The 25380-nt window shown below is 44.5% G+C and overlaps 1 protein-coding gene across 2 annotated transcripts in view; it reads right to left on the reverse strand.

Annotated features, from left to right (window-relative positions):
* SMYD3 (SET and MYND domain containing 3) overlaps positions 1-25380 on the reverse strand; it is a 716238-nt gene that overhangs the window by 93002 nt on the left and 597856 nt on the right. For both annotated transcript variants that reach the window (XM_065875526.1, XM_065875530.1), the window contains 2 exons: positions 15644-15731; positions 12288-12462 (listed from right to left, as the gene is read on the reverse strand). In XM_065875526.1, coding sequence (XP_065731598.1) covers positions 12288-12462; positions 15644-15731 — 263 coding nt within the window. The remainder of the gene's footprint in view (positions 1-12287; positions 12463-15643; positions 15732-25380) is intronic.

Raw genomic sequence — 25380 nt, forward strand, 5'->3', positions numbered from 1 at the left:
AAGGTCTGGAAGGTTAAGTCAAGGATAAGTCTCAGAACATAAAGCAAAAGGCCCAGGACACTGGAAACAGAAGGGTAACATCTGACTACCAGGACTTTCAGGACAAAAGAACAGAGAGGAGAGAGGAAAGGGAATTAAAAAGGAAAAAATAAAGAAAAGATTTCCCAGAGATAAAGGCAGACAGGAGTCTTTAAAATGAAAGGATCTAGCATAAATGAAAACATACCCATGCCTAGATATATCAACGCAAACTTTCAGAACATCAAGGAGAAGAGCAGAGCCTAAAAACTTACAGGAAGATCAAATGGTGATCAGCAAAGAAACCCGAATCCAAGTAGAATCAGAAATGATAGATCTCAGAAGACAGGGTAGCGGGCTTTTAAAATAGCCATTGAAAGTGATTTTGAACTGAGAATTTTATATTCTAATTCTCCATCGAGAACAAGAGTACTAAATCTCCATCGAACGTAGTGGGAAATCAAGGGACATTGCCTGAAGTTGACCGAATGAGAAACAGAGATTTCAGTATGTTGTTTGAAGTTTCACAGTTAGCCATTAAATGAATTAAATAACCTTTATAATTTTTTAATGGAAAGGAAGAGGAAGGAGAGAGAAAAGAGGATAGTATAAGCTAGAGCTTTATTTTACAAGATTCTTCTCATTCTGGTCACTCGTAGCTAGGAACTCTCTAGACACAGTGCCATGGATGCGTGTATCCAGTCTCTTACAATTACCTACAATCCTGCAGCATAAAGTTGCATTATCTTTCTTGGTGACTGCACTGCACTAGTCTCCTGCAACCCCCCAAGTATATCAGTTAGGAGTCTTTATGTTGTATGAACCAAGAAATCCAATTCACACAGGTTGATAAAAAATGAAATTTATCAGCCTAAGTGTTGTGTAACTCAATACTACAGGGCTGAATTTGGTTTCAGGCAATTCTTGAACAATGGGACCAGGATCTGTCTCCCTTCCTTACCTCTGCTTCCTGAGTTTCATCTCCATTCTCACTCTTTGTGGTCCCAAGAGACCTAACAGCCTGCATCTCCTGTGGCCATATGCTTCCTCTATCATGAGCCATAGGAATGGGCTGTTTACTTCCCTAATATTGCGAATAGAAGTCTAAGAATAGACCATCATTGGTTCCAACTGGTCTGGCTTGAGTCAGGTGACCAGGGAAATATGATTCTCTAGCTTAAGCTAATCATGCACTGCCCCTGTGGTCAATCAATCACATACAAACTACACGGCTAGGACATTTGAGGTTCTATTAAGAAAGAGGACGGAGGAATTAACGCTAGTGGGACATCCAAACATAATCCACTACTACAAAACACTAGAAAAATTCTCCAGCCTGTTAGTGAATTTTTAATCACCAATGCAGACTTTTCCATGTATCCCTGTTTAAGTTCATCTTGTTGATATTGGCCAAATGTTTCTAATTAAGGAGATAATTTTGAAGTTTGGTTTATTCCCCCAAAGTAGTAGTTATTCTTCTCAGCTTTGCATCCCTTGCAAATTTGATATACATAACGGCTATGTATTCATCTCATTAAGTCTTTAATAAAAATGTTGACTCAGAACCGAAAAAGTGGAGCTTTGAGGCACATACCATTACATATTTCCCCAAAGGAGTCTATCAATCTGTTAATGGCTACAGTTCAGAAACAGCTGTTTAAAAAGCATAAACAAACCTTACTAGCCCAATTTTTCCATCTTTAGGAAATGTACCAGAAGACATTGTCAAATACCTTGCTGAAATCAAGGTGCACTCTACCTGTAGCATTTCCAAGACAAATGCAGTCTTCTGGCTATGTTCCTTAGTGCCTACAGCCTGAAATAGGTAATGCACACCGGGACTGAAAAACCTTCCCAAGATGTATCACACGCTGCTCTCAGGCACACTTTCTTACACAACTTCTCTGCCTCAGGTAGGGCCTCACCGGCCTCCCCATCCATCCTCTCCTCTTACAGCGAACAGACTTCTTCTCAAGAAGCTTAGCTTGTGTCCTGGTCCAAGTGAAATCTGCTGCTCCCTTTAAAATTCCAGGAATCTGCTCTTGCAACACTTCATTCCTCACGCATAACTCTAACGGTACACTGCTGCTTTTTCTTTCTCTCCCAAGTCATAGCTTTTTACTTATCAGCCTTTGGACTCTCTTTACCACCTGTGAATTTTTTTCTTTCCAGAATTTTTACTAGACTATCTGAGTAGACTAGTGCAGTGGACAGCATTCTTCTGCTTTGTCCATCATCCACCTACCCTCCATCTTTGGAACACCTTCCATCCATTCCACACCTTGTTACCGGTAGGGCTGCCAGCATGTCATCTCCCTTGGTCCAGGCAGCGGTGGGCATGAGACCCAAAGAGGCCAAAGAAGTCCATCCAAAACACATATTTTAAAATTTGGAGCTAGAGGAACTTCCCTGGTAGTCCAGTGGTTGAGACTCCACACTTGCACTGCAGGGGCACTCAGGTTTCATCCCTGGTCAGGGAGCTAAGATCCCACATTTTGCATGGTGTGGCCAAAAAATTAAAAATTAAAACAAAAAATTGGAGCTAGAGGAAACAGAACCTTTTGTTTTGTCACAGAACTAGGAGAATGTGAACCGGAGGCTGCTGGAAGCCACCTTCTCTACCACATTGCGGGGAGACCACCTGTGTGGTAAAGAACGAAAACAACATAGAGGAATGAGTGGAGCAGAGAGAAACAGATCCAGGGAGAGGAGGAGGGAAGGGCTGAGAGGAAGAGAGACTGTATCCCTGAATTCTGTCACACCAGTTCTGTCCCTGGCTGTGCAGTTTCGTGGGCAGCGAACCCCCTTTCATGCTCAGGCAGTCTGAGGTGGGTTTCTGTCACCCGTAACAAAAAGAATCTTGATACATTCATGTAGGAAGGCGGGGGGTAGCTGGAAAGACCACTCAGCCCACTATAGTGCAGTAACAATCCAGACCTTTATAACTGAGCAAACCTGGGTTCAAGCTGACTCAACTGCTCTTTTGGTAAATTATAACCAAAATAAAATAAATAAGCCTAGGGCTTCCCTGGCGGCGCAGTGGTTGAGAGTCCGCCTGCCGATGCAGGGGACGTGGGTTCGTGCCCCGGTCCGGGAGGATCCCACATGCCGCGGAGCGGCTGGGCCCGTGAGCCACGGCCGCTGAGCCTGCGCGTCCGGAGCCTGTGCTCCACAACGGGAGAGGCCACAGCAGTGAGAGGCCCGCGTACCGCAAAAGAAAAAATAATAATAAAATAAAAATAAATAAATAAGCCTAAGGTTTGAACCCCAGCTCTGCCACATGCTTCTCATCCTCAGTCCCCTCACATGGAGGACAGGACAGGCTAAACCTCCTCCTCACTGTGCTGGGAGGGTTAGAAGGCCAAGCGAGCTGCCTGGTCCACAGGAGGCTCTTAATAAGTAATAGCAATTACTTTTCAGTTGAGGAAAGCTGAAAGGTAGAGGAGAGCTCTTACAGTCCTTTCGCCCATTCCTCTCAAAAGAGAATGCTAACAAAGAGCTGACAGATGCTTCTGCAGTGGCTGAACCCGATTTATCTTACTTTGGGAGGATATTACGGTGATGGTGCCCATTACAAGTGAGAGCAGATTTGTTCCTCTTTAACTCTGAAGGGCAGCGTGACAGCGTGATTGGCGTTCTTTGTGCGGGAAGAGCCATTTCCAGCAGCCTTGCGTTCTCTGCAGAGTGAGTGCTGTCTCCACTCCCCTCGCTGCTCCCAGGGCCCCGCCCTCTGCCCTGTTCAAGGCCGCAGCCCACTGCCCTGTTGCACTCCAGTTTCCTAGTCCCTGACGGGGCCACTTCCCTTGAACATATTACACATTTTTTTCCAGGCTGTGTGCTCTCATGAGCTAAGAGCTTTGTGCTATCTGGGCCGAAGGACATTTTTCGAGCTCAAAATAACTTGGCTCTCTCAAAAATTGGGACCTATCATTTTCGGGGCCATTTATTCCCCACCTTTCATTTCTTTGAAGGACCTCTTACTGTTCCTTACAAGTGCTATCACCACTCTCTATAAGTGATCAAAAGCGTGAGGCTTGATAAATCAGCTTTACTTGTGCAAATTGGAGGTCCATTCATCTATCCTTGGAGAAGTTCTGAAAACACAGTATGGACTTCACTCAAAATACACAAATAGCATGTGACCCAAAAAATTTTTTTAAATTACAAAAACATGTATTTACGTGAAATTGAAGTTGGTTTTAATCAGTTCTTTTTGAGCCTTTCAAAGTTATATCCATCATTTCCCATTTCTCAGGCCTGCCTGATTTTCTACTGGCTCCCTGCAGGGGAAAATGGGATATTTTTTTCTCTACTTTCTCTTCCAAGAGCTGAGAAAAAGGAAGAGATGGCAGCTATGTAGCTTCAGGGGCAGCCAAGCAAGAGATTGATTCAACAGGAGAAATTTAATGCATCCCAGAAGATTCCCTAGGATTTGATATCCTGCCGCTTAGGGTACAATCTGTTGTAATAAGAAACCGAAGATGTTCTGTCAGGAAAGTCAAAGTACTCAGAGATGGCTTGTGAAAGTTAAAAAAAACAAAAAGTGAAACGTCACAGGAAATGTTTTTATTCTGGAAATGCTTTCTTAAATAGGAGGACAGAGGGTTTCCCTGGTGGTGCAGTGGTTGAGAGTCCGCCTGCCGATGCAGGGGACGCAGGTTCGTGCCCCGGTCCGGGAAGATCCCACATGCCGCGGAGCGTCTAGGCCCGTGAGCCATGGCCGCTGAGCCTGCGCGTCCGGAGCCTGTGCTCCACAACGGGAGAGGCCACAGCGGTGAGAGGCCCGCGTGCCACAAAAAAAAAAAAAAAAAGAAAAGGAGGACAGATCATTTCTCAGAGAATATACATGGGTGAACACAGAAGGTGAAATGCCTTCCTGTGCAGGTACCTAATGCCAGGGTGGAGGGCGGCTTTCATCTTGCTCCCCAGGGAGGTTGTTTACCGGGAATCAGGCAAATGCAACCGACAAGAAGTATGTCCTGTGCCCCGACCTAGCCTGGGGTGTCTAGAGTCAAGGTAAGTGTGGGGATGGATGACGCTGGCCCACGGCTATGGGGTTTTCTCGTCTGAGAGGAGGAATGTGGCTCTGGGCAATGTGCTGACCTAACAATCCTAGCACAGGGGGAGTGGGCGGATCAACACTAGATCCAGGGTCTCTGAACGATGGTCAGGTGGTGGCCCTCCGGTAGCCAGGAAAGACAAACATACAGAGCTGTGTGGCCAGGAGACAGCAGGAAGCACGGGCTTCACATGTGTCCTGCTGTGCACAGCATGTTGGGGGCAACGTGTGGGTCATCTTCCCCTCCCCAGCAGGGGCTGTACATATACCAGCAGCGCCCAGTCATCTGTGCCACCCTTAAGTCAGGTGGGAATATCCAGGCTGGATTAAGGCTTGGTCTGTGAAGCTGTCACCTAGGCCCGTCTGCTGTCACCGGGAGCTCTGTCACCATCTGCAGCTCTTGTTCAAGGGCCAGAGGCCTGGGGTGGTGGCAACGGGCAGAGGAGCTGCGGCCTCCAGAATGGGTGGGCTCGTGGCCGCCCCTCCCCTCTTCCAGAGGGGCTGGAGGGTCAGAGCCTCACGCCAGTTCCATGCACAGACTCCCCTTTATTTCTCTTTCGGAACGAAACCCACACAGCTGGGTCATTCTCATGCAACTAGTGGGGTCAGGGCTGGAACCACCCAGAACACTGGTCAATAAATGTCTTTACCCAAACACACAGGTGGCATCTCCAGCAAGATGGTAAGAGCGAAAGGGAAGTTAGGGTGTCTTTAGAGGAGTGGACCACTGAAGGCAAGACGGTTTCATTTCTCCGCTGCCCCAAGGAAAGTGCAGTCAGAGAAATTAGTCATCTTGCTCTTCTTTATTCTCCTACCAAAAGCCTCACACTAGCTCCAGGCTATCTGGACCTGGAAACACGAGTAACTAGGGATGAGCTCAAGTCGGTAGTTTTTTTTTTTTTTTTTTTTGCGGTAGGGGGGCCTCTCACTGCTGTGGCCTCTCCTGTTGCGGAGCACACGCTCCAGACGCACAGGCTCAGCGGCCATGGCTCACGGGCCCAGCCACTCCGCGGCATGTGGGACCCTCCCGGACCGGGGCACGAACCCGCGTCCCCTGCATCGGCAGGCGGACTCTCAACCACTGCGCCACCAGGGAAGCCCTCAAGTCGGTAGTTTAGGTAAACACACGTGCACCTGAACTGCGGCATCTCATCATCTGCGCTGTTCTCGCCCCCTTCCTCTTCCTCTTTTCTCTCCTTTGCCTTCTTTTTCCTTTTGTTGTATTTCTAGATTCTGAATTAAAAGAGCCCTTTGGAATTAAACTAAGGGGCTGATATTAAGCAGGTTAAATTAAGAGTGCTTGGGCCTCGACGGGCCCCTACCCCAACTGCCAGGCCGGTGGTCATTGTCATTGCCCCAGTGTTAAGACGAGGGGCCATGACTAAGAAGTCAATCTCACAGAACTGGCAGCAAAGAAAGAGAGGCCCCGATTAGAGGCATCAGGTAACTCGGTATTTTACACAAACATGCACACAGAGCTCAAACTCTCATAGAGGGGTTTGGCCACCAAAGATACTTTAATTGAAAATTACAGTGTGGAAACAAAATGATTAAGTGGCTAAGGGATTATTGTCCACATCAGTAAGCAGAGAGTAAAACATTTGTTCATTCATTGGGTGAAATAATTCTGTAAACCTCACCATGGAAGACAGATTGCAAACAAGGTGCATGAACAGTACGCTGGGTGAAGCTCCGATTCTCATGTCCCTCCTGGCTGGACACCCAGCTCTGCCTTACCTCTGGGTCCTCCTCTGTGAGTCTGGAGAAGTCCTACAGCTGATACCCCCAGCCAAGACCTTGCCCTCTAGGAATGAGCTTCACGGACAGGTATATGGACACAAGCATCCTCCTGGAGCAGCCTAACAAGGTCTGTGACATGGAGAGACGAGGCAACAGCAGAGCAGGCCCAAGTAAGTGCCGAGTGAGTGAGTGACTGCGCCCCGGGGAACGTGCACCCACATATGCTCTGCTGGCTCTTGGACTAGACAAAAACCCACAGAAGACCAATTGTAAACGTCTTCAGAAGAAAAGCCAGCTTGAAAACAGTCGTAGAAGGTACTGCTGTGATGAAACCTTACATTTCATCAACTTATCTGCTAAAGCTTCTGAGGGAAGAGTCAAAAAATTACTGGCAAAATCAAAACGGAAATGGCTGCTATGTAATTACTGGCAATCTCTGAGTTACAAACACTTACTCGTAACTACGTCATGTACACAAACCACCAGCTGCATTTTACTGCCATTCTTCCCACCATTTTTTTTTTCTGACAACAAAGCACAGAAAATGACGAGAAAAAATCTTACTCTTTCACGATTTCTTCCCCTTGAGGAGGACTTCATACCCCTCGCGCACTCACGTGTAAGACCCTTCGTCATTCCTGTTCTTCTGCCTCTTTCCAGGTAACTTACAAAACGTCATTCCCAGCACTATTTTTGGATGAGTAAATCAATACAAGCAAACCTCACTCTATAAGAACAGACTTTGATCAGGAAAAGGCCCTTATATATTATGAAATGAATTTAAATCAGACATAATCAAGATCATGCTATCCATTCTTAATTCTTTTGGGGAAAGAGGAACACTTTGGTGGACGGGGGACACAATTTGATAATGGCTATCTACATTGAAAATGTACATAACTTTTGATGCAGCAAGTTATCATTTAGGAATTTATCATAGGGATTCACGCTATGGCTTCAGTCACATCAGAACACAAGGATGCAAGTATGTGGTGGCTGTTAACCATAGTACTGTTTGACATGGTAAACATACACGGAGACCAGAGGGACGCATGGACAAATTACGGTACAGTCCTGAGATGATATACTAGGTATCTGTTACAAGGAATGAGGTAGGGCTTCCCTGGTGGCGCAGTGGTTGACAGTCCGCCTGCAGATGCAGGGGACATGGGTTCGTGCCCCGCTCCGGGAAGATCTCACATGCCTCGGAGCAGCTGGGACCACGAGCCATGGCCACTGAGCTTGCGCGTCCAGAGCCTGTGCTCTGTGGCGGGAGGGGCCACAACAGTGAGTGGCCCGCGTACCGCAAAAAAAAAAAAAAGAATGAGGTAGACATGCAGGAGTCGATCTGCACAGATGTCCACACTTTGTCATAAAGTGAAAAAAGCAAGTTATGGAACATGAGACAGAGAGCGACCCTATTTTTTCCTTCTCTCTCCCACTAAGGAGAATTCTTGGCTTCTCCATCCCTTTTCTCCTTGTCACCTTTCCTTCCCCACCCACCACGCCAGTGGGCATATTTAATAGATCAGGATTGGGACCGAGTCTCTCCCCAAGAAAGACAAGAAGACAGAAAGTGAAGGAAGGAGGGAAAAGTGGGGCTTTGGAATATATTCAGACGAGTCCCTCACACATGGAAAAGTTCAGAAAGAAACTTACCATGGCTATCTTTAGGGAGTGGGACAGGATGTGAAAGATGAGGATGATTTTTACCTTTCGTCGTTTTGAAAATGTCCTTTCCTAGGAGTATGTATTATTCTTACAACAAAAATTACCAGAACGTGTGAATATACTGAAATGGACTTGAGGTCACGGGGAGGGGGAAGGGTAAGCTGGGATGAAGTGAGAGAGTGGCATGGACATATATACACTACCAAACGTAAGGTAGATAGCTAGTGGGAAGCAGCCGCATAGCACAGGGAGATCAGCTCGGTGCTTTGTGACCACCTAGAGGGGTGGGATAGGGAAGGTGGGAGGGAGACGCAAGAGGGAGGGGATATGGGGATATATGTATACGTATAGCTGATTCACCTTGTTATACAGCAGAAACTAACACACCATTGTAAAGCAATTATACTCCAATAAGGATGTTAAAAAAAAATTAACAGAACGTGTGAATATATTGAAAGTCCTCCTCGAAGCCTTAAGAAGCCTCTGTACCTCCGTATCAGCCTCTGGCTCCTAAAGAAAACCAACTTTAATTTGTATTCAATATAATTTAAATCTTAGTTTTTAAAACTATGTTCAGTTTTGGTTTTCTTTCTCCTTTTTTTAAAAAAAATTATGGCCTACATTGACTATGCTATGCTGAGTAGACTTTCATGGGCTAGTCCAGGGGACCTCAGCATGATCTGTAACACCTTCTTCAATAAGAAAATGCTTCCCACGTTCTAAACTACCAACTGGCAAACTAACTTTTGAAACCCAATTCGTCTTACAGCTGAGATTTGACTGAATTGTATTTTTAAGTAAAACTTGGGAAATACCTTTAAATTACTTAATGCTGGCAGTGCTAACAGACAGATGACTGCATATATAATCACAGATACACACACAGATACTCTCAGGAGAAGTACTATGATCTAATACTAAAGACTGCACATTTTGTTGTATGTGAGTTAATTCCAAATTGCTTTATGAAACATAAAGAACTTAATATTTTATGTGGCACCATAAAAGGAACTTCTATTGAGTAAAAATAAATGATGGAGTGACAAGAAGGGAGCCGAGGGCAACGCGGTGATTTGGATAAAAATGGAATAATGGACGCCTTCTCCTCTAAGGTCAGCAGTTAAGATTTAGCCAAGGTCAGCGTGACAAAATCATCACTAGAGTCCTGACCTCAATCTACTTGCTGAAAACAGTATATTAACATTGTAAAACTGTTACGGCAGATGGCAATCCAGTCACCTCTCAGTAACAAATGCCTAACTACCCGTGTCCTTGGCTACAGGTGGACAAAAAACCCACCCGGAGCATTTGCCGGGAGACCGTGTAGACGGGGGAGGCCCACAGCGTGAGTTCCCTCGTGCACACCTGCGGGGTGAAAACCACTGCCCACCTCGGATTCCTACCTCACACTCTAAGATTGTTAAAGGGCTTGCAGGGCATCTGGCCCGTTAGTTCTTTATTTTCACTTTTGCCTGAGCTAAAGGGAAAAAGGGCTAAGTCTGTTGGCATCCATCCCTCTCATTTCTCTTAACCCTGTTGGATTACTGATAGACCTTTCCTCTGCTACAACTTTGAAAGCAAATAGTTCAGATCTCACTTGTTTGAAGTGGATCATTGCAGATTTAATTTCTTGAAATACAGACCACCACAGAGCAACTCCTTAATAAGCTCCAGGGAGGAGAAACGGAGGGAAGCTTGGAAATGTGTCACCCAGCGTAAGAACAGAGGGTACATTTACAGAGAGATCGTGACCTGCCCAATACCAGGGAAACATAACCAAATGTATTCCAAACAACATGGAGTACATTCCGTGGACTTGGCCTCGCTTACAAGAAAGGCCTCTTTGTTTGATTCCAGTTTAAGTCAGTGAAACCGCCAGTTAAGAAAGGGGGTAAGAAAGTCCTTCAGGGAAGCCTTGGGGGCCATGGAGAAAAGCGGATTCAAAGGTACATGGAGAACGAGCTCCCTCAAAGGCATGCGGCTTTCCTAATGAAGCCGGGGGACCAACATATATTCCTGCGCCTGGGCGGCGGGCCCAGTGCCCTTCCAGCCCCAGACGGCAGCGGGCGAGCCGCCGCCGAGGGGGTCTGGAGGAAAGAGGATTTTCCGTCTTTGTCTCCTGGCCAGATTCCATCTGCTCACCGGGCAGCCTGGGGTTTGGCGTCGTGAGCCCGAGCCCTGAGTTCAGAGGGGTAACGCCAACTGTCCCCAAACTGCCTCTCACTGCAACACGGAGAACGAACTAAGCCTTATCTCTCTGTATTCAATTCATATTTTCTGAGAACCCACAAGATTCATCATACCTAACAGACATTTCACGCTCATGGGAAAGTCTACAGTCCCAGCCCTCAAGGCAATCTCTTATAAATTTGATTAAAGCTGACTCACAGTCTGGATTCCGAAGCTGTTCAACCACAAGGCACTGGGAGAAACCACCTAGAGAAGTTCTGAAAAACACCCTCAGGGTCACCCTGGTGCCGTGGCTGGCCTATGGACTTCTGCCATGCACCTGGCTGGTGGGTCTATGCCATCTTTAGGCCCTTCTCTGTCTGCACCGTGCTCCTGGCTTCCTGACCAAATGTGTCACTTTTTTTTTGGCTTCCTCCCTTTGCCCGGACTGATATACCAGACCCTGGACTTGCTTCTGTTCTTATCGTGTTGATCTTGGGAACTTCCTAGCTCCTGTGTCTTCTGAGGCTCTTCCTCAAGTGGGGACAGGCGGCGCCCTGGGCTCTGCCTCCCTCCCCTCCTTCCCTGAGGACCACTCCCCTGCCTGTTGCCCATGTTGCATAGGTCTAGACCTGGATCTTCACTCTGCTCAGCCCCTTAGGGCTGACATCATGTCTGCATGGTCTTCAGAGCTGGGAAACTCAGTATCTGCCTGGAATGGTGCCCCTCCTCCGCAGGGGCCTCCCCCAGCCTCCCCAGGTCCCAGATGCTTTCAGGGCACCTTCCACACAGTGAGTGACCTTGTTCTGTGCTGGAGGCGGCTATTCCAACCTCAGATGATGGTATATGCGTCTCTGTGCCCTTTCTTCTGGACTCATCTATCTCATCTTCCAAACTTATGTTCTTAGCCCACTGCAAACCAGGGTCCCACACCCACCAGCACCAAATTCTCAGCACTAGACTTCAACACTGCCCTCCCTCCGGAAGCTCCCCTGAGTAACCAGAACCTCTAGGGGCAAAACACGCACGGGTCTGGAGAACTGAGGCCGGTCAAGAAACAATTCATTACCAGTAGTTCCTTCCTCTGACTCAATGACATGTTTGAGCAGGGCTGTCTCCCTGCTCTCCTGCTTGGGTCATAAGGTGATTATGAGGTCAGAGGGTTCGAGTGAAGGCACCCTGGGAACCATAAAGCCCTGAGAAATGGAAGAAACCAGCACTGCTGTCAGCCAGGTGGAGGGTCCTGTACCGGTGTCCTCACCTAGATCAGCAGGGCTAAGGCCACAGGCCGCAGCCCCCAGGCTACGTCTGTGCCGAGCCCCTCTCTGCTCCCCCAAACTCTGTCCTTGCCTCTGCCATCGCGAGCATTGCACCTTATTACAAGCACTAGCTCCACGTGCAGACAGCATCTCATCAGTCCCTGCACACCCACAGTGCCTGACACACGGAAGGAACTTTACAAATGAAGAACGAACGCATAAATGAACAAAGGTGTGGTTTTACACGCTGTGAGAAGCAGATGGAACGCTTTTACAAAGCAGCAATGATCAGGATGATGTCAGGCTCTCTCGAGCCTCTGCCCCAAGCAAAGACACTGTAGCCCTTACTTTAGCCCCTCCCTGGGACTCACCTGTACGGCTCCATGGTCCGAATGCCGTAGAACAATGCCTCCTCCAGCAGCCCGAGGTTGATGCAGGCGTCCATGGCACAGTCGAGCACCTTCAGCTGGTAGATGTTGATATCAGGAAGCCGCTCTGCGTTACTGCTTAGGATCGTCTGGCACATGGCCAGAACCTGTTCCCACTCTGTTATTAACCTTAGTTAAGGATTCACTGTCTTCATCAAGAAAAAACAAAAGTAAAATGAGATTCTCGAAAAGGCTGAAGAGCTCCCAGGCACAGGAGGGAAGGAAGCGCCCATTATTTAGCCAGATGAGCTGCCTGAAAACACACTTGAGAAACAAAAACATGTGAGTGGCGTCTCAGAGAAGGAAATTCTGTTTACATCAACAAACCATCTTCCAACCAAGCCTGTGCTTTGAGGGATTAGATTTCCAGAGAACCATTCTTCCTTCCTATTCCTACACGGATTCTCTTTAAACCTAGCCATGAAATAAATGCAGCTGTTTATTAAATGAGCTAAAGACTAAGTTAGTTCAGTTTAAAATTGTTTACTCTTTTAGTTTCTGTTTCAAAAATGATCTGAAATGAAAGAAGCTTTAGAGAGACTCCTTTTAAAAAAGGAGGAGCTCATTTTTGCTTCTGTGTCATTTGAACCTTGGCCGTATAAGAAACCAAAAACACAACCCCAGGCACACACTAGGGGAAACAACTTAAAGAAATCCATTTCCAGTGGATCTCTAATTTAAGGTTTTTGATTATAAAACAAAAGTGATTCCAGTCTATGCTTAACCAAATAAAGGTATTCTTATTTTAAACCCCCAAAGTAAAAGATAAATATTAAGAACATGTGGCTTATGTACATAAATTGCAGGCAGGGGGAAAGGATGCTTTGAAAAGGGTGGGGAGAAGACCCAATATTCACTTCAGAGCCACAGTGACTTTCCGATTAACCGGAAGTCCATAACTTACTCTCATGGAGCCCAGTGCGACCTTACTTTTTAAAACTGACAAGGCAGTCAGAGCACTGAGGACGTGGTGCATGCAGCACGCCTCGAGTCCTTCAGGTGAACTCCCTCAGAAGCACAGCTGCAGGTGGAGAGAAGGCAGGCCCCAGGGACCTGACACAGTTTCTTCCCTTTCATGCTGTGTTAGGCAAGGCCGAGGCCTAGAAGGATGCTGGGCTGGAGCTGCCCGGCCCCGGCTCCTCCCTCACCTTCAACCCGTGTAGCTCTGAATTCATCTGCTTCCATAGGCTGGAATTCCACAGGGCGCAAGGTTTGCAGATTTACAGAAATGGCATAGCGCTGGACCGCAGAAAAAGCTGGATTTAAATCTAAGTTAGTGCTGTCACTGGTCAGATTTGAGGTTCTGAGGACGTCACCTGTGCTCTGAAGTAGGCCAGAAATAAAAATGCCTAATGTCGCTGTAAGAATTAAATAAGATACCATATGTAAAGTTTTTAAAAACGCTTCACGTCTTCTCTCCTGAGCCAGGCAGAACTGTGTACCTGGGACACAGCGGGAGAACACTTAGTGTCTTTCACAAGATCATACTGCACAAGTATCAGTGCCTTCCACCTCCTTTTACTGTGTCATGACCTCCGAGCGTGACCAGCTTAAGGAAGATGGTTCAGTGGAGTAAGGTTGATGGCATTTCCCTGCCATACACCCACACCCTGCCCGACTCTCACACAGCCCAGGGCTCTCCGCCCCGCCTCCAACTCAAAGCCTTTTCCTCAGGTCCTAACACAGCATCCCCCGTCCTGGACACATGGCCCACCTGTCCTTTGCCCTCCCTCCGGCAAAATCTACCTTTTCCACAGTTCAGACTCTCAGGGCACTGCTTTCCAACACATCAGTGAACACTTTTGATAAACCAATCAAGCCACTTGCGTGAGTGGGAGCTCCTATTTTAAGTAACCCTCGCAGGAAATATATTTTTCTTTCAGCGGGGGCCCCTGGTGGCATAATACCTTACCCCACAGGCCCGACTTCCTGGTTAGAACTACAGGCCCCCTAACACATGGCTGAGGGCCTTTCTGTACATAACACTGTGTAATTTCAGGACGAGTCCTGTCTCTGAGGAGTTGCCTCTGGTCTCGGAAGAGGCACATTTATTGAAGAAAAGTGACTTGATGACTTCCTGTGGTATCCACCTGACGTGCATGTTTAAAGTTTGCGGCATGTGACCCCCAGAGGCTGGGGGAAGCAGAATCTTAGGCAACGCACTGGTTTCGTAACAGACTGCCAGGCTAGCCTCTGTGGCTTTTCATCCTAGGATTAGATATTTGATGGATTGTCAGGAGGAATGCCTGTCTCTTACACAATGCCAGACATTTCTGCGGCAAGACTTTGACTCTATTTTAACATCATGTTGCATGACCTCCATAATTATTTGCCTGTTCATTTACATATGCTCCAACTCATTTTAAAGAGGTTTGAGGTGACAAGCCTTAGAAGTAAAAACCAGATGCAGCCGCTGACAGGAATACATCTACTTTCTCCCCCAGCAAGCTGGGAGGGACCACATGACAACTTCCCTTCGAAACACTGGCAACAGTCACCTGGCAAACAAGGCAAACCTTTCCTGTAAAACACATCAGTGAGCAAAAAAATGGAATAATTTTAACTAAGAGGCTTTTCTCCCAAGCTAATGCTGACCTGTATTTGCATTTTCTGGGTGTTTACCACAAGTCACTCTGCTCCAGTGAGGGGAGCAGGGAAGACAGCCCACCCAAAGAGAACAGACTATGGATGACAGAACAGGCACCTTTCTGCAGACTTTTCCATGACCATAAGACGATTGGGAGAAAAGAGAAAGGGGAACACAGTGAATCCACTTGGGAGTTAATCAACTCCTTGAGACTCAAAGGCTGACAGACCACGGGCTCTTACAGTCCTCCAGGGTTGACAGTCCTCCCGAGGTCCCCTCACTATTTACACCAAGAAAATGTATTATGAAGCAACTCCCATTGCCATTGCAGTCATGGTTGACTACAGTCATTAAATTATAAGGATTCCAAGTTCTACTTTTTAGAGATGTAGGTTACGGGAGGAAGGGAATCCAGAAATTTGCTACCTTGTACATATAAAGAGAGTACTACTTACTGTCCCACTAATCCTGCCTATAAATTTGGATTACCATCTAATGGTGGAGAGGAATTCATGCTGACCTTACCATATCTTCCTTAGCCATTACTGAAATTGTTGGCTGGGGTCAGGGACGCAACCTGTGACCACGGAAAAGAATGAAGCTCTTTGGCTCGTGGAGAGGTCAAACCCTGGACATGGATTCATTAATACTAGGCTCCAACCAGTAAGGAAGCAATCCTACAAAACAACTCAATGCACAGGTAAAAGGATACTCCAATGTGCCTTCAGTTCTTCGATTTTTTTCAGGGATTCTTGAACCTCCTTCCACACTTGTTCGTCACCAGTTAGCATATCAGCATCCTGCTCAGGCCAAGTGAAAAGAACAGAGGAAGACAAAGTCCTCGATTAAAAAACGGGCAAAGGATCTGAATAGATATTTCTCCAGAGAAGACATACAGATGGCCAATAAACACATGAAAAGATGCTCAATATTATTGGCCATCAGGGAAATGCAAATCAAAACCACAAGGAGATATCATTTCATAACTAGGATGGTTATAATCAAAAAGATAATAACAAATGTTGGGAAGGTTGTGGAAAAATTGGAACCCTCGTGTATTACTGGTAGGAATGTAAAATGGCGCAGCCACTTTGGAAAACAGTTTGGCAGTTATTCTAAAAGTTAAACAGAGTTACTATACAATAATTCCACTCCATAGATGTATATGCAATAAAAATGAGGATATATGTTCACATGAAAACTTGTGCATAAATGTTCACAGCAGCATTATTCATAACAGCAAATAAAGTAGAAACAACTCAAATGTCCATCAACCAATGAATGGATACACAAAATGTGGTATAGCCATACAACGGAATATTAGTTGACAATAAAAAGAAATGAAGTACTGGGCTTCCCTGGTGGCGCAGTGGTTAAGAATCTGCCTGCCAACGCAGGGGACAAGGGTTCAAGCCCTGGTCTGGGAACTTGCCACATGCCATGGAGCAACGAAGCCCACGCGCCACAACTACTGAGCCTGCGCTCTAGAGCCCGCGAGCCACAACTAGGGAAGCCCACATGCCTAGAGCCCGTGCTACGCAACAAGAGAAGCCAACGCAATGAGAAGCCCACGCACCTCAATGAAGAGTAGCCCCCACTCGCCGCAACTAGAGAAAGCACGCACACAGCAAGGAAGACCCAACGCAGCCAAAAATAAATAAATTAAATAAATTAAAAAAAAAAAGAAATGAAGTACTAATACATGCTACAACATGGATGAACCTTAAAAAACATCATGCTTAGTGAAAGAAGCCAGTCATAAAGGACCATATATTGTATGATTCCACCCATATGAAATGCTCAGAATAGATAAATCCATAGAGACAGGAAAGTAGATTAGTAAATGGCTAGGGCAGGGGGTGGTGGGTAGGGAATATGGGGGAGTGACTACTACTGAGTTTTATGGGGCTGATAAAAATATTCTAAAATCAATCATGTTGATGGTTCCATAACTCTTTGAATATATGAAAAGCTATTGTACACTTTAACTGACTAAATTGTACCATATGTGAATTATATCTCAATAAAGCTTACGTATATACATATATGTATGTATGTATTTATCAGGAAGGGGAACAGAGGCAAGAGAAAGAATCATTTGTCAGGAGACCCATGGATAACACTTAAAAAAAAAAATTTATTTATTTATTTTTGGCTGCATCAGGTCTTCGTTGCTGCATGCGGGCTTTCTCTAGTTGCGGCCAGTGGGGGCTACTCTTCATTGCGGGGCGTGGGCTTCTCATTGCGGTGGCTTCTCTTGTGGCAGAACATGGGCTCTAGGTGCGTGGGCCTCAGTAGTTGTGGCTCAAAGGCTCTAGAGCGCAGGCTCAGTAGTTGTGGTGCACTGGCTTAGTTGCTCCGCGGCATGTGGGATCTTCCTGGACCAGGGCTCGAACCCGTGTCCCCTGCATTGGCAGGCAGATTCTTAACCACTGTGCCCCCAGGGAAGTCCCTACACTTCAATCAAATATTGAGTTATCAATCAAAATGAAGTTAGGTAAAAGATGAGCGTAACTACACCCACGTGAACCAATGTTGACTTCTGCAAAAACTAAAACAAAAAAACTTAAAAAGCAATTCAAAATGAAGGTAGGAGTTACCATTTATTCATTGTCTGTCTTCCTACTGAGTCCTCTATTTTTCCTGTATGTCCACATTTCAAGAGCTCAGTAGCCACGTGTGGCTGTGGCTACCATATTGGGCAGCGCAGACAGAGAACAGTTCTATCATCACAGAAAGTTCTACTGGATGGCACTGCTTTAAAGAGGCTAACCAAGGGGTAAGAAATTCTCATCAGACTCTACTTAAAACCAGGTGTTCCATATCCACTAGATTCTCAGGAGATGTCAGGGAGAAGAACCATTCTAGAAAGTGATATCAAATCACAGCCACTGTGGGGTGATGGTAAAGGTGAGGGAGGGAAGACTTTTTCAAACTATATGTATCTCCCTGGAGATTCTTACATGCCTACTAGGGGAGTTTTATAGAATGACCCCTGTGAGAACCACTGCCAGAGTAAGCCCTATGTTACTGGTGGGAAGATACATGTCACTCAAGTGTGCCAGGGCAGAAAAGAAGGAGGGCCACCAAGTACCACAGAAAAGAGATCTCAAGAACGGGAGAGGCAGTGGGTGTGTGTAGGAGGAAATGTGTGCATTTGTGTGAGTGTGTCTGTGTGACAGGGCTTTATGAGTCTCTGTGTACATGTGTTGTACATATGCGTAATATAATAGGGTGGTTTTTAAAAAGAAACAATAAGTGGACCCTACTTCTTCTAGGAAATTCCAAGTAAGAACCTAGTGTTTTGTGTGTATAAGAGGGAAATAAAAATCACTTGCGTTTAAAAGGTTAAACATCAATCTCCCTCCAAATACCTGCTCTAAGTCCATCTCCGTCTCCTGAAGCCACAGTCCCACCACATCACAAAAGCCTTTAGTAACTTCCTAGTGCCTCCTAGTTGAAGCCCCCATATTAAAACTTGACAACCATTCAACAGAGAAATTAAAACCTTTACAGACAAGCAAAAGTTAAGGGAATTCAGCACCACCAAACCAGCTTTACAACAAATGCTAAAGGAACTTCTCCAGGCAGGAAACACAAGAGAAGGAAAAGTCCTACATAAACAAACCCAAAACAATTAAGAAAATGGTAACAGGAACATACATATTGATAATTATCTTCAATGTAAATGGATTAAATGCTCCAACCAAAAGAGACAGACTGGCTGAATGGATACAAAAACAAGACCCATATATATGCTGTCTACAAGAGACCCACTTCAGACCTAGGGACACATACAGACTGAAAGTGAGGAGATGGAAAAAGATATTCCATGCAAATGGAAGCCAAAAGAAAACTGGAGCAGCAATTCTCATATCAAACAAAACAGACTTTAAAATAAAGACTATTACAAGAGACAAAGAAGGACACTACATAATGATCAAGGGATCAATCCAAGAAGAAGATATAATAATTGTAAATAGTTATGCACCCAACACAGGAGCACCTCAATACATAAGCCAAATGCTAAAAGCCATAAAAGGGGAAATCGACAGTAACACAATAACAGTAGGGAACATTAACAACTCACGTTCACCAATGGAGAGATCATCCAAAATGAAAATAAATAAGGAAACACAAGCTTTAAATGACACATTAGACAAGATGGACTTAACTGATATTTATAGGACATTCCATCCAAAAGACAACAGAATACACTTTCTTCTCAAGTGCTCATGGAACATTCTCCAGGATAGATCATATCTGGGGGCACAAATCAAGCCTCAGTAAATTTAAGAAAACTGAAATCATATCAAGTATCTTTTCCAACCACAAGGCTATGAGACTAGATGTCAATTACAGGAAAAAAACTGAAAAAAACACAAACACATGGAGGCTAAACAATACATTACTACATAACCAAAAGATCACAGAAGAAATTAATGAGGAAATCAAAAAATACCTAGAAACAAAAGACAATGAAAACACAACAACCCAAAACCTATGGGATGAGGCAAAAACAGTTCTAAGAGGGAAGTTTATAGCAATACAATCCTACCTCAAGAAACAAGAAAAATCTCAAATAAACAACCTAACCTTACACCTAAAGTAACTAGAGAAAGAAGAACAAATAACCCCAAAGTTAGCAGAAGGAAAGAAATCATAAAGATCAGATCAGAAATAAATGAAAAAGAAATGAAGGAAACAATAGCAAACATCAATAAAACTAAAAGCTGGTTCTTTGAGAAGATAAACAAAATCGATAAACCATTAGCCAGACTCATCACACAAAAAAGGGAGAAAACTCAAATCAACAGAATTAGAAATGAAAAAGGAGAAGTAACCACTGACACGGCAGAAATACAAAGGATCGTGAGAGATTACTACAAGCAACTCTATGCCAATAAAATGGACAACCTGGAAGAAATGGACAAATTCTTAGAAAAGCACAACCTTCCAAGACTGAACCAGGAAGAAATAGAAAATATAGACAGATCAATCACAAGCAATGAAATTGAAACTGTGATTAAAAATCTTCCAACAAACAAAAGCCCAGGACCAGATGGCTTCACAGGCGAATTCAATCAAACATTTAGAGAAGAGCTAACACCTATCCTGCTCAAACTCTTCCAAAATATAGCAGAGGGAGGAACACTCCCAAACTCATTCTACGAGGCCACCATCACCCTGATACCAAAACCAGACAAGAATGTCACAAAGAAGGAAAACTACAGGCCAATAACACTGATGAACACAGATGCAAAAATCCTCAACAAAATACTAGCAAACAGAATCCAATGGCACATTAAAAGGATCATACACCATGATCAAGTGAGGTTTATCCCAGGAATGCAAGGATTCTTCAATATATGCAAATCAATCAATGTGATACACCATATTAACAAATTGAAGGAGAAAAACCATATGATCATCTCAATAGATGCAGAGAAAGCTTTTGACAAAATTCAACACCCATTTATGATAAAAACTCTCCAGAAGGTAGGCATAGAGGGAACGTACCTCAACATAATAAAGGCCATATATGACAAACCCACAGCCAACACTGTTCTCAATGGTGAAAAACTGAAACCATTTCCTCTAAGATCAGGAAGAAGACAAAGTTCCCCACTCTCGCCACTATTATTCAACATAGTTTTGGAAGTCCTAAGCATGGCAATAAGAGAAGAAAAAGAAATAAAAGGAATCCAAATCGGAAAAGAAGTAAAACTGTCACTGCTTGCAGATGACATGATACTACACATAGAGAATCCTAAAGATGCTACCAGAAAACAACTAGAGCTAGTCAATGAATTTGGTAAAGTAGCAGGATACAAAATTAATGCACAGAAATCTCTTGCATTCCTATACACTAACAATGAAAAATCTGAAAGAGAAATTAAGGAAACACTCCCATTTACCACTGCAACTAAAAGAATAAAATACCCAGGAATAAACCTACCTAAGGAGACAAAAGACCTGTGCACAGAAAACTATAAGACACTGAATAAAGAAAGTAAAGATTATACAAACAGATGGAAAGATATACCATGTTCTTGGATTTCACAATCAACATTGTGTAAATTACTATACTACCCAAAGCAATCTACAGATTCAATGCAATCCCTGTCAAACTACCAATGGCATTTTTCACAGAACTAGAACAAAAAATTCCACAATTTGTATGGAAACACAAAAGACCCCGAACAGCAAAAGCAATCTTGAGAAAGAAAAACGGAGCTGGAGGAATTAGGCTCCCTGACTTCAGACTAAACTACAAAGCTACAGTAATGAAGACACTACGGTACTGGCACAAAAACAGAAATATAGATCAAGGGAACAAGACAGAAAGCCCAGAGATAAACTCACGCACATATGGGCACCTTATCTTTGATAAAGGAGGCAGGAATGTACAGTGGAGAAAAGACAGCCTCTTCAATAAGTGGTGCTGGGAAAACTGGACAGCTACATGTAAAAGAATGAAATTAGAACACTTCCTAACCACGTGCACAAAAATAAACTCCAAATGGATTAAAGACCTAAATGTAAGGCCAGACACTGTAAAACTCTTAGAGGAAGACATAGAGGAACATTCTATGACATAAGTCACAGCAAGATCCTTTTTGACCCACCTCCTAGAGTAATGAAAATAAAAACAAAAGTAAACAAATGGGACCTAATTAAACTTAAAAGCTTTTGCACAGCAAAGGAAACTATAAAGAAGAAGAAAAGACAATGGGAGAAAATATTTGCAAACGAAGCAACTGACAAAGGATTAATCTCCAAAATATACAAGCAGCTAATACAGCTCAATATCAAAAAAACAAACAACCCAATCCAAAAATGGGCAGAAGCCCTAAACAGATATTTCTTCAAAGAAGATATACACAGATTGCTAAGAAACACATTAAAGGATGCTCAACATCACTAATCATCAGAGAAATGAAAATCAAAATTACAATGAGGTATCACCTCACACCAGTCAGAATGGCCATCATCAAAAAATCTACAAACAATAAATGCTGGAGAGGCTGTGGAGAAAAGGGAACCCTCTTGCACTGTTGGTGGGAATGTAAACTGATACAGCCATTATGGAGAACAGTATGGCGTTTCCTTAAAAAATTACAAATAGAACTACCATATGACCCAGCAATCCCACTACTGGGCATAGACCCTGAGAAAACCATAATTCAAAAAGAGACATGCACCCCAGGGTTCATTGCAGCACTATTTACAATAGCCAGGACACAGAAGCAACCTAAGTGTCCATCGACAGATGAATGGATAAAGAAGATGTGACACATATATACAATGGAATATTACTCAGCCATAAAAAGAAATGAAACTGAGTTATTTGTAGTGAGGTGGATGGACCTAGAGTCTGTCATACAGAGTGAAGTCAGAAAAAGAAAAACAAATACCATATGGTAACACACATATATGGAATCTAAAAAAAAATGGTTCTGATGAACCTAGGGGCTGGACAGGAATAAAGATGCAGATGTAGAGAATGGATTTGAGGTCACGGGGAGGGGGAAGGGGGAAGCTGGGATGAAGTGAGAGAGTGGCACTGACATATATACACTACCAAACGTAAAATACACAGCTAGTGGGAAGCAGCCGCATAGCACAGGGAGATCAGCTCGGTGCTTTGTGACCACCTAGAGGGGTGGGATAGGGAGGGTGGGAGGGAGACGCAAGAGGGAGGGGATATGGGGATGTATGTATACATATAGCTGATTCACTTTGTTATACAGCAGAAACTAACACACCACTGTAAAGCAATGATACTCCAAAAAAGATGTAAAATAAAAAAACTTGACAACCATGGCCATTCTTGATTAAATTTTTGTTTTATATTTCACTACTGGCAGCTCAAACCTTTGGCTCTAGGCAAAATATCTCACTTGTTAGACTCTATGGTAGGCAGACACATGCAGCCCCAAAGATGTCCACGTCCTGATCCCCAGAACCTGTGAATATGTTAGCATACATGGCAAAGGCGAATTAAGTTGCCAGTGGCATTCAGACTGTTGGTCAGCTGACCTTAAAATTAAGAGACTGCGGCTTCCCTGGTGGCACAGCCGTTGAGAGTTCGCCTGCCGATGCAGGGGACGCGGGTTCGTGCCCTGGTCTGGAAAGATCCCACATGCCGCGGAGCGGCTGGGCCCGTGAGCCATGGCCGCTGAGCCTGCGCGTCAGGAGGCTGTGCTCCACAACGGGAGAGGCCACAATAGTGAGAGGCCCGCGTACCGCAAAAAAAAAAAAAAAATTAAGAGACTGTCCTGGACTACGTACGTGGGCCCAGTGGAATCACAAGGTTCCTTAAAAGTGGAAGGAGGCAGAAGAGAATGTCAGAGCAATGTGATGTGAGGAGGACTTAACCTGCCTTTGCTGGCCTTGAAGACAGAGGAAGGGACCCACAGAGGAAAGAGTACAGGCAGCCTGTCGAAGCTGGAGAAGGCAGGGAAACGGATTCTCCCCTGGAGCCTCCAGAAAGAACGTAGCCCTGGCAAGACTTTGATTTTAGCCCAGCGAGGCCTGTGTGAGGCTTCTGACCTCTAGCACTGTAGATAATAAGTGTGTGTTAAGTCACTAATTTTATGATAACTGTTACAGCTGCCATAGGAAACTAATACAGTCCCTAACATGCTTCTGCTCTTCTGGCCACTGGGACTTGGTACATGACCCTCCTGGTACCTGAAGTTAATTAATTCCATCACTCATCTATTCAATTAAAATTTACTGGGTGCCAACTGGGCATTGTTCTAGGTACTGAGGATAGAGCAGTGAAGACATCAGACAGTCACAGCGTTTACGCTGAAGAGGGAGAAGGAGAAATGGGTTGACAGAAAACACACACACACACACAGACACACACACACACACACAGAAATTATATTTGTCAGAGGGAATAATAAATAAACAGGGAAGAGCGATGGGGAGTACTAGTCCCAGGGAGTTTAGTGCGATCGGGGAAGCCATCGCTGAGAAGATGACTTAGAGGCGAAGGGGTGAAGGAGCAGAGGTAAGAGCTCTAGGAAGAGGGAACAGCAAGTCTTGAGGTGCAGAGGCAGGAACAGGCCTGCATGTTCCAGGAAAAGCAAGGAGGCTGGTGTGGATAGAGGTCCTGGGCTGTCGTCTGAGTACCATATCATATTGTCCCCAATTCAACAGTAATATAGGTCTTATTCTTCTTTGATCCTACCTCTCCCAAATACCTACCACAGAACCATGTATGTAACAAAAGCTCAGTTAAATGTCTGTAGAATGGATTTGGAAGAAGAAACTAACATTTATTTGATCATGATGTGGATGACTCTTGTATGTATCTCACTTATTCCTCACAACATCCTTGTAGGGCATCAATGCCTACAATTAACAAATGAGGCACAAGACAGTCTTAAAGGCTAAGTAACGGTTACAAATGTCCTTCTGCCCCTAACTGCCAGGGGTAAGATTCAAATTCAAGTCTGTCTGGCTCTGGAGCCCGTGCTCTTTCTACTGTCTTCGTGTTGTATTTGAATTTGTCTTTCTCCTAGGCTTGCTTAAAAGGTGAAACTCATGTTCGTGAGACAGTTAAGTTCAACACATACTCAACTCGTGGCCCCTATGATCTTCCTAGTCTTAGCACTTGGAAAACGGCAATAAAATCCTCCAACGTGGAACCCACAGTGGAACTTGCATTCTTCCACCAAGCGGAGTGAGACCGTGGCCCAAGGCAGAGCAATTTCATATGGGAATTATATTCACAACGAAATCCCCACCGTTATCTAATTAGCTGTTTTTGGGGTTGAGCCTAAGGCTTTATTTACTTAACAGAAGAGCAGGCAAGCTTTGAAATTGTTTCCAAACATTCAGAAACAATAGCTCTTGGGAGCACTTTATACTGGAGCTAGACAAAGCTACATTCACTCACCGCTAGCCATCCACACCAGGAGTGTTTCACCAAGGTGATAGTCTCCACTCGCAGGTTCCCAGAGCACCTTACCTCGCTGCCATGTCCTGACCCTCCCGTCCCATTCTGTCACTTCTTCTGTAACGGTCCCTATAATGGGATCTACCTCCCCTCTTCCCACACCAACCAGGTAAGAGGAGACCATTCACAGGTGTGTGTGTGTGTGTGTGTGTGTGTGTGTGTGTAATATATATACACAAACAGAGAAACTACTTAGGGAAGCATAAATTAAATCTTCTAATTTTTCAATTTGCAAATATCAGAGTAAATGAGTGTGCTCTTTTTCACAGCTCCTGACGTATGAAATTAGTAAATTTATTTCATTATTTCTTATCCAAACGTATCAAAGATGCTTGCTATCATTTAGGGAAAGAATTCCTTTTTGAACTTCAGCTTTACTATGTAAAAGGAGCTTGAATAGGTGAGTCCTGAAATTTGTTTTCAGTAGGGGGAGAACATTATATATATAAAATAAAATGTACTATTGCTGAGTT

The sequence above is a fragment of the Phocoena phocoena genome, chromosome 1 (genome assembly GCF_963924675.1).
Source record: "Phocoena phocoena chromosome 1, mPhoPho1.1, whole genome shotgun sequence".
Classification (NCBI taxonomy): domain Eukaryota; kingdom Metazoa; phylum Chordata; class Mammalia; order Artiodactyla; family Phocoenidae; genus Phocoena; species Phocoena phocoena.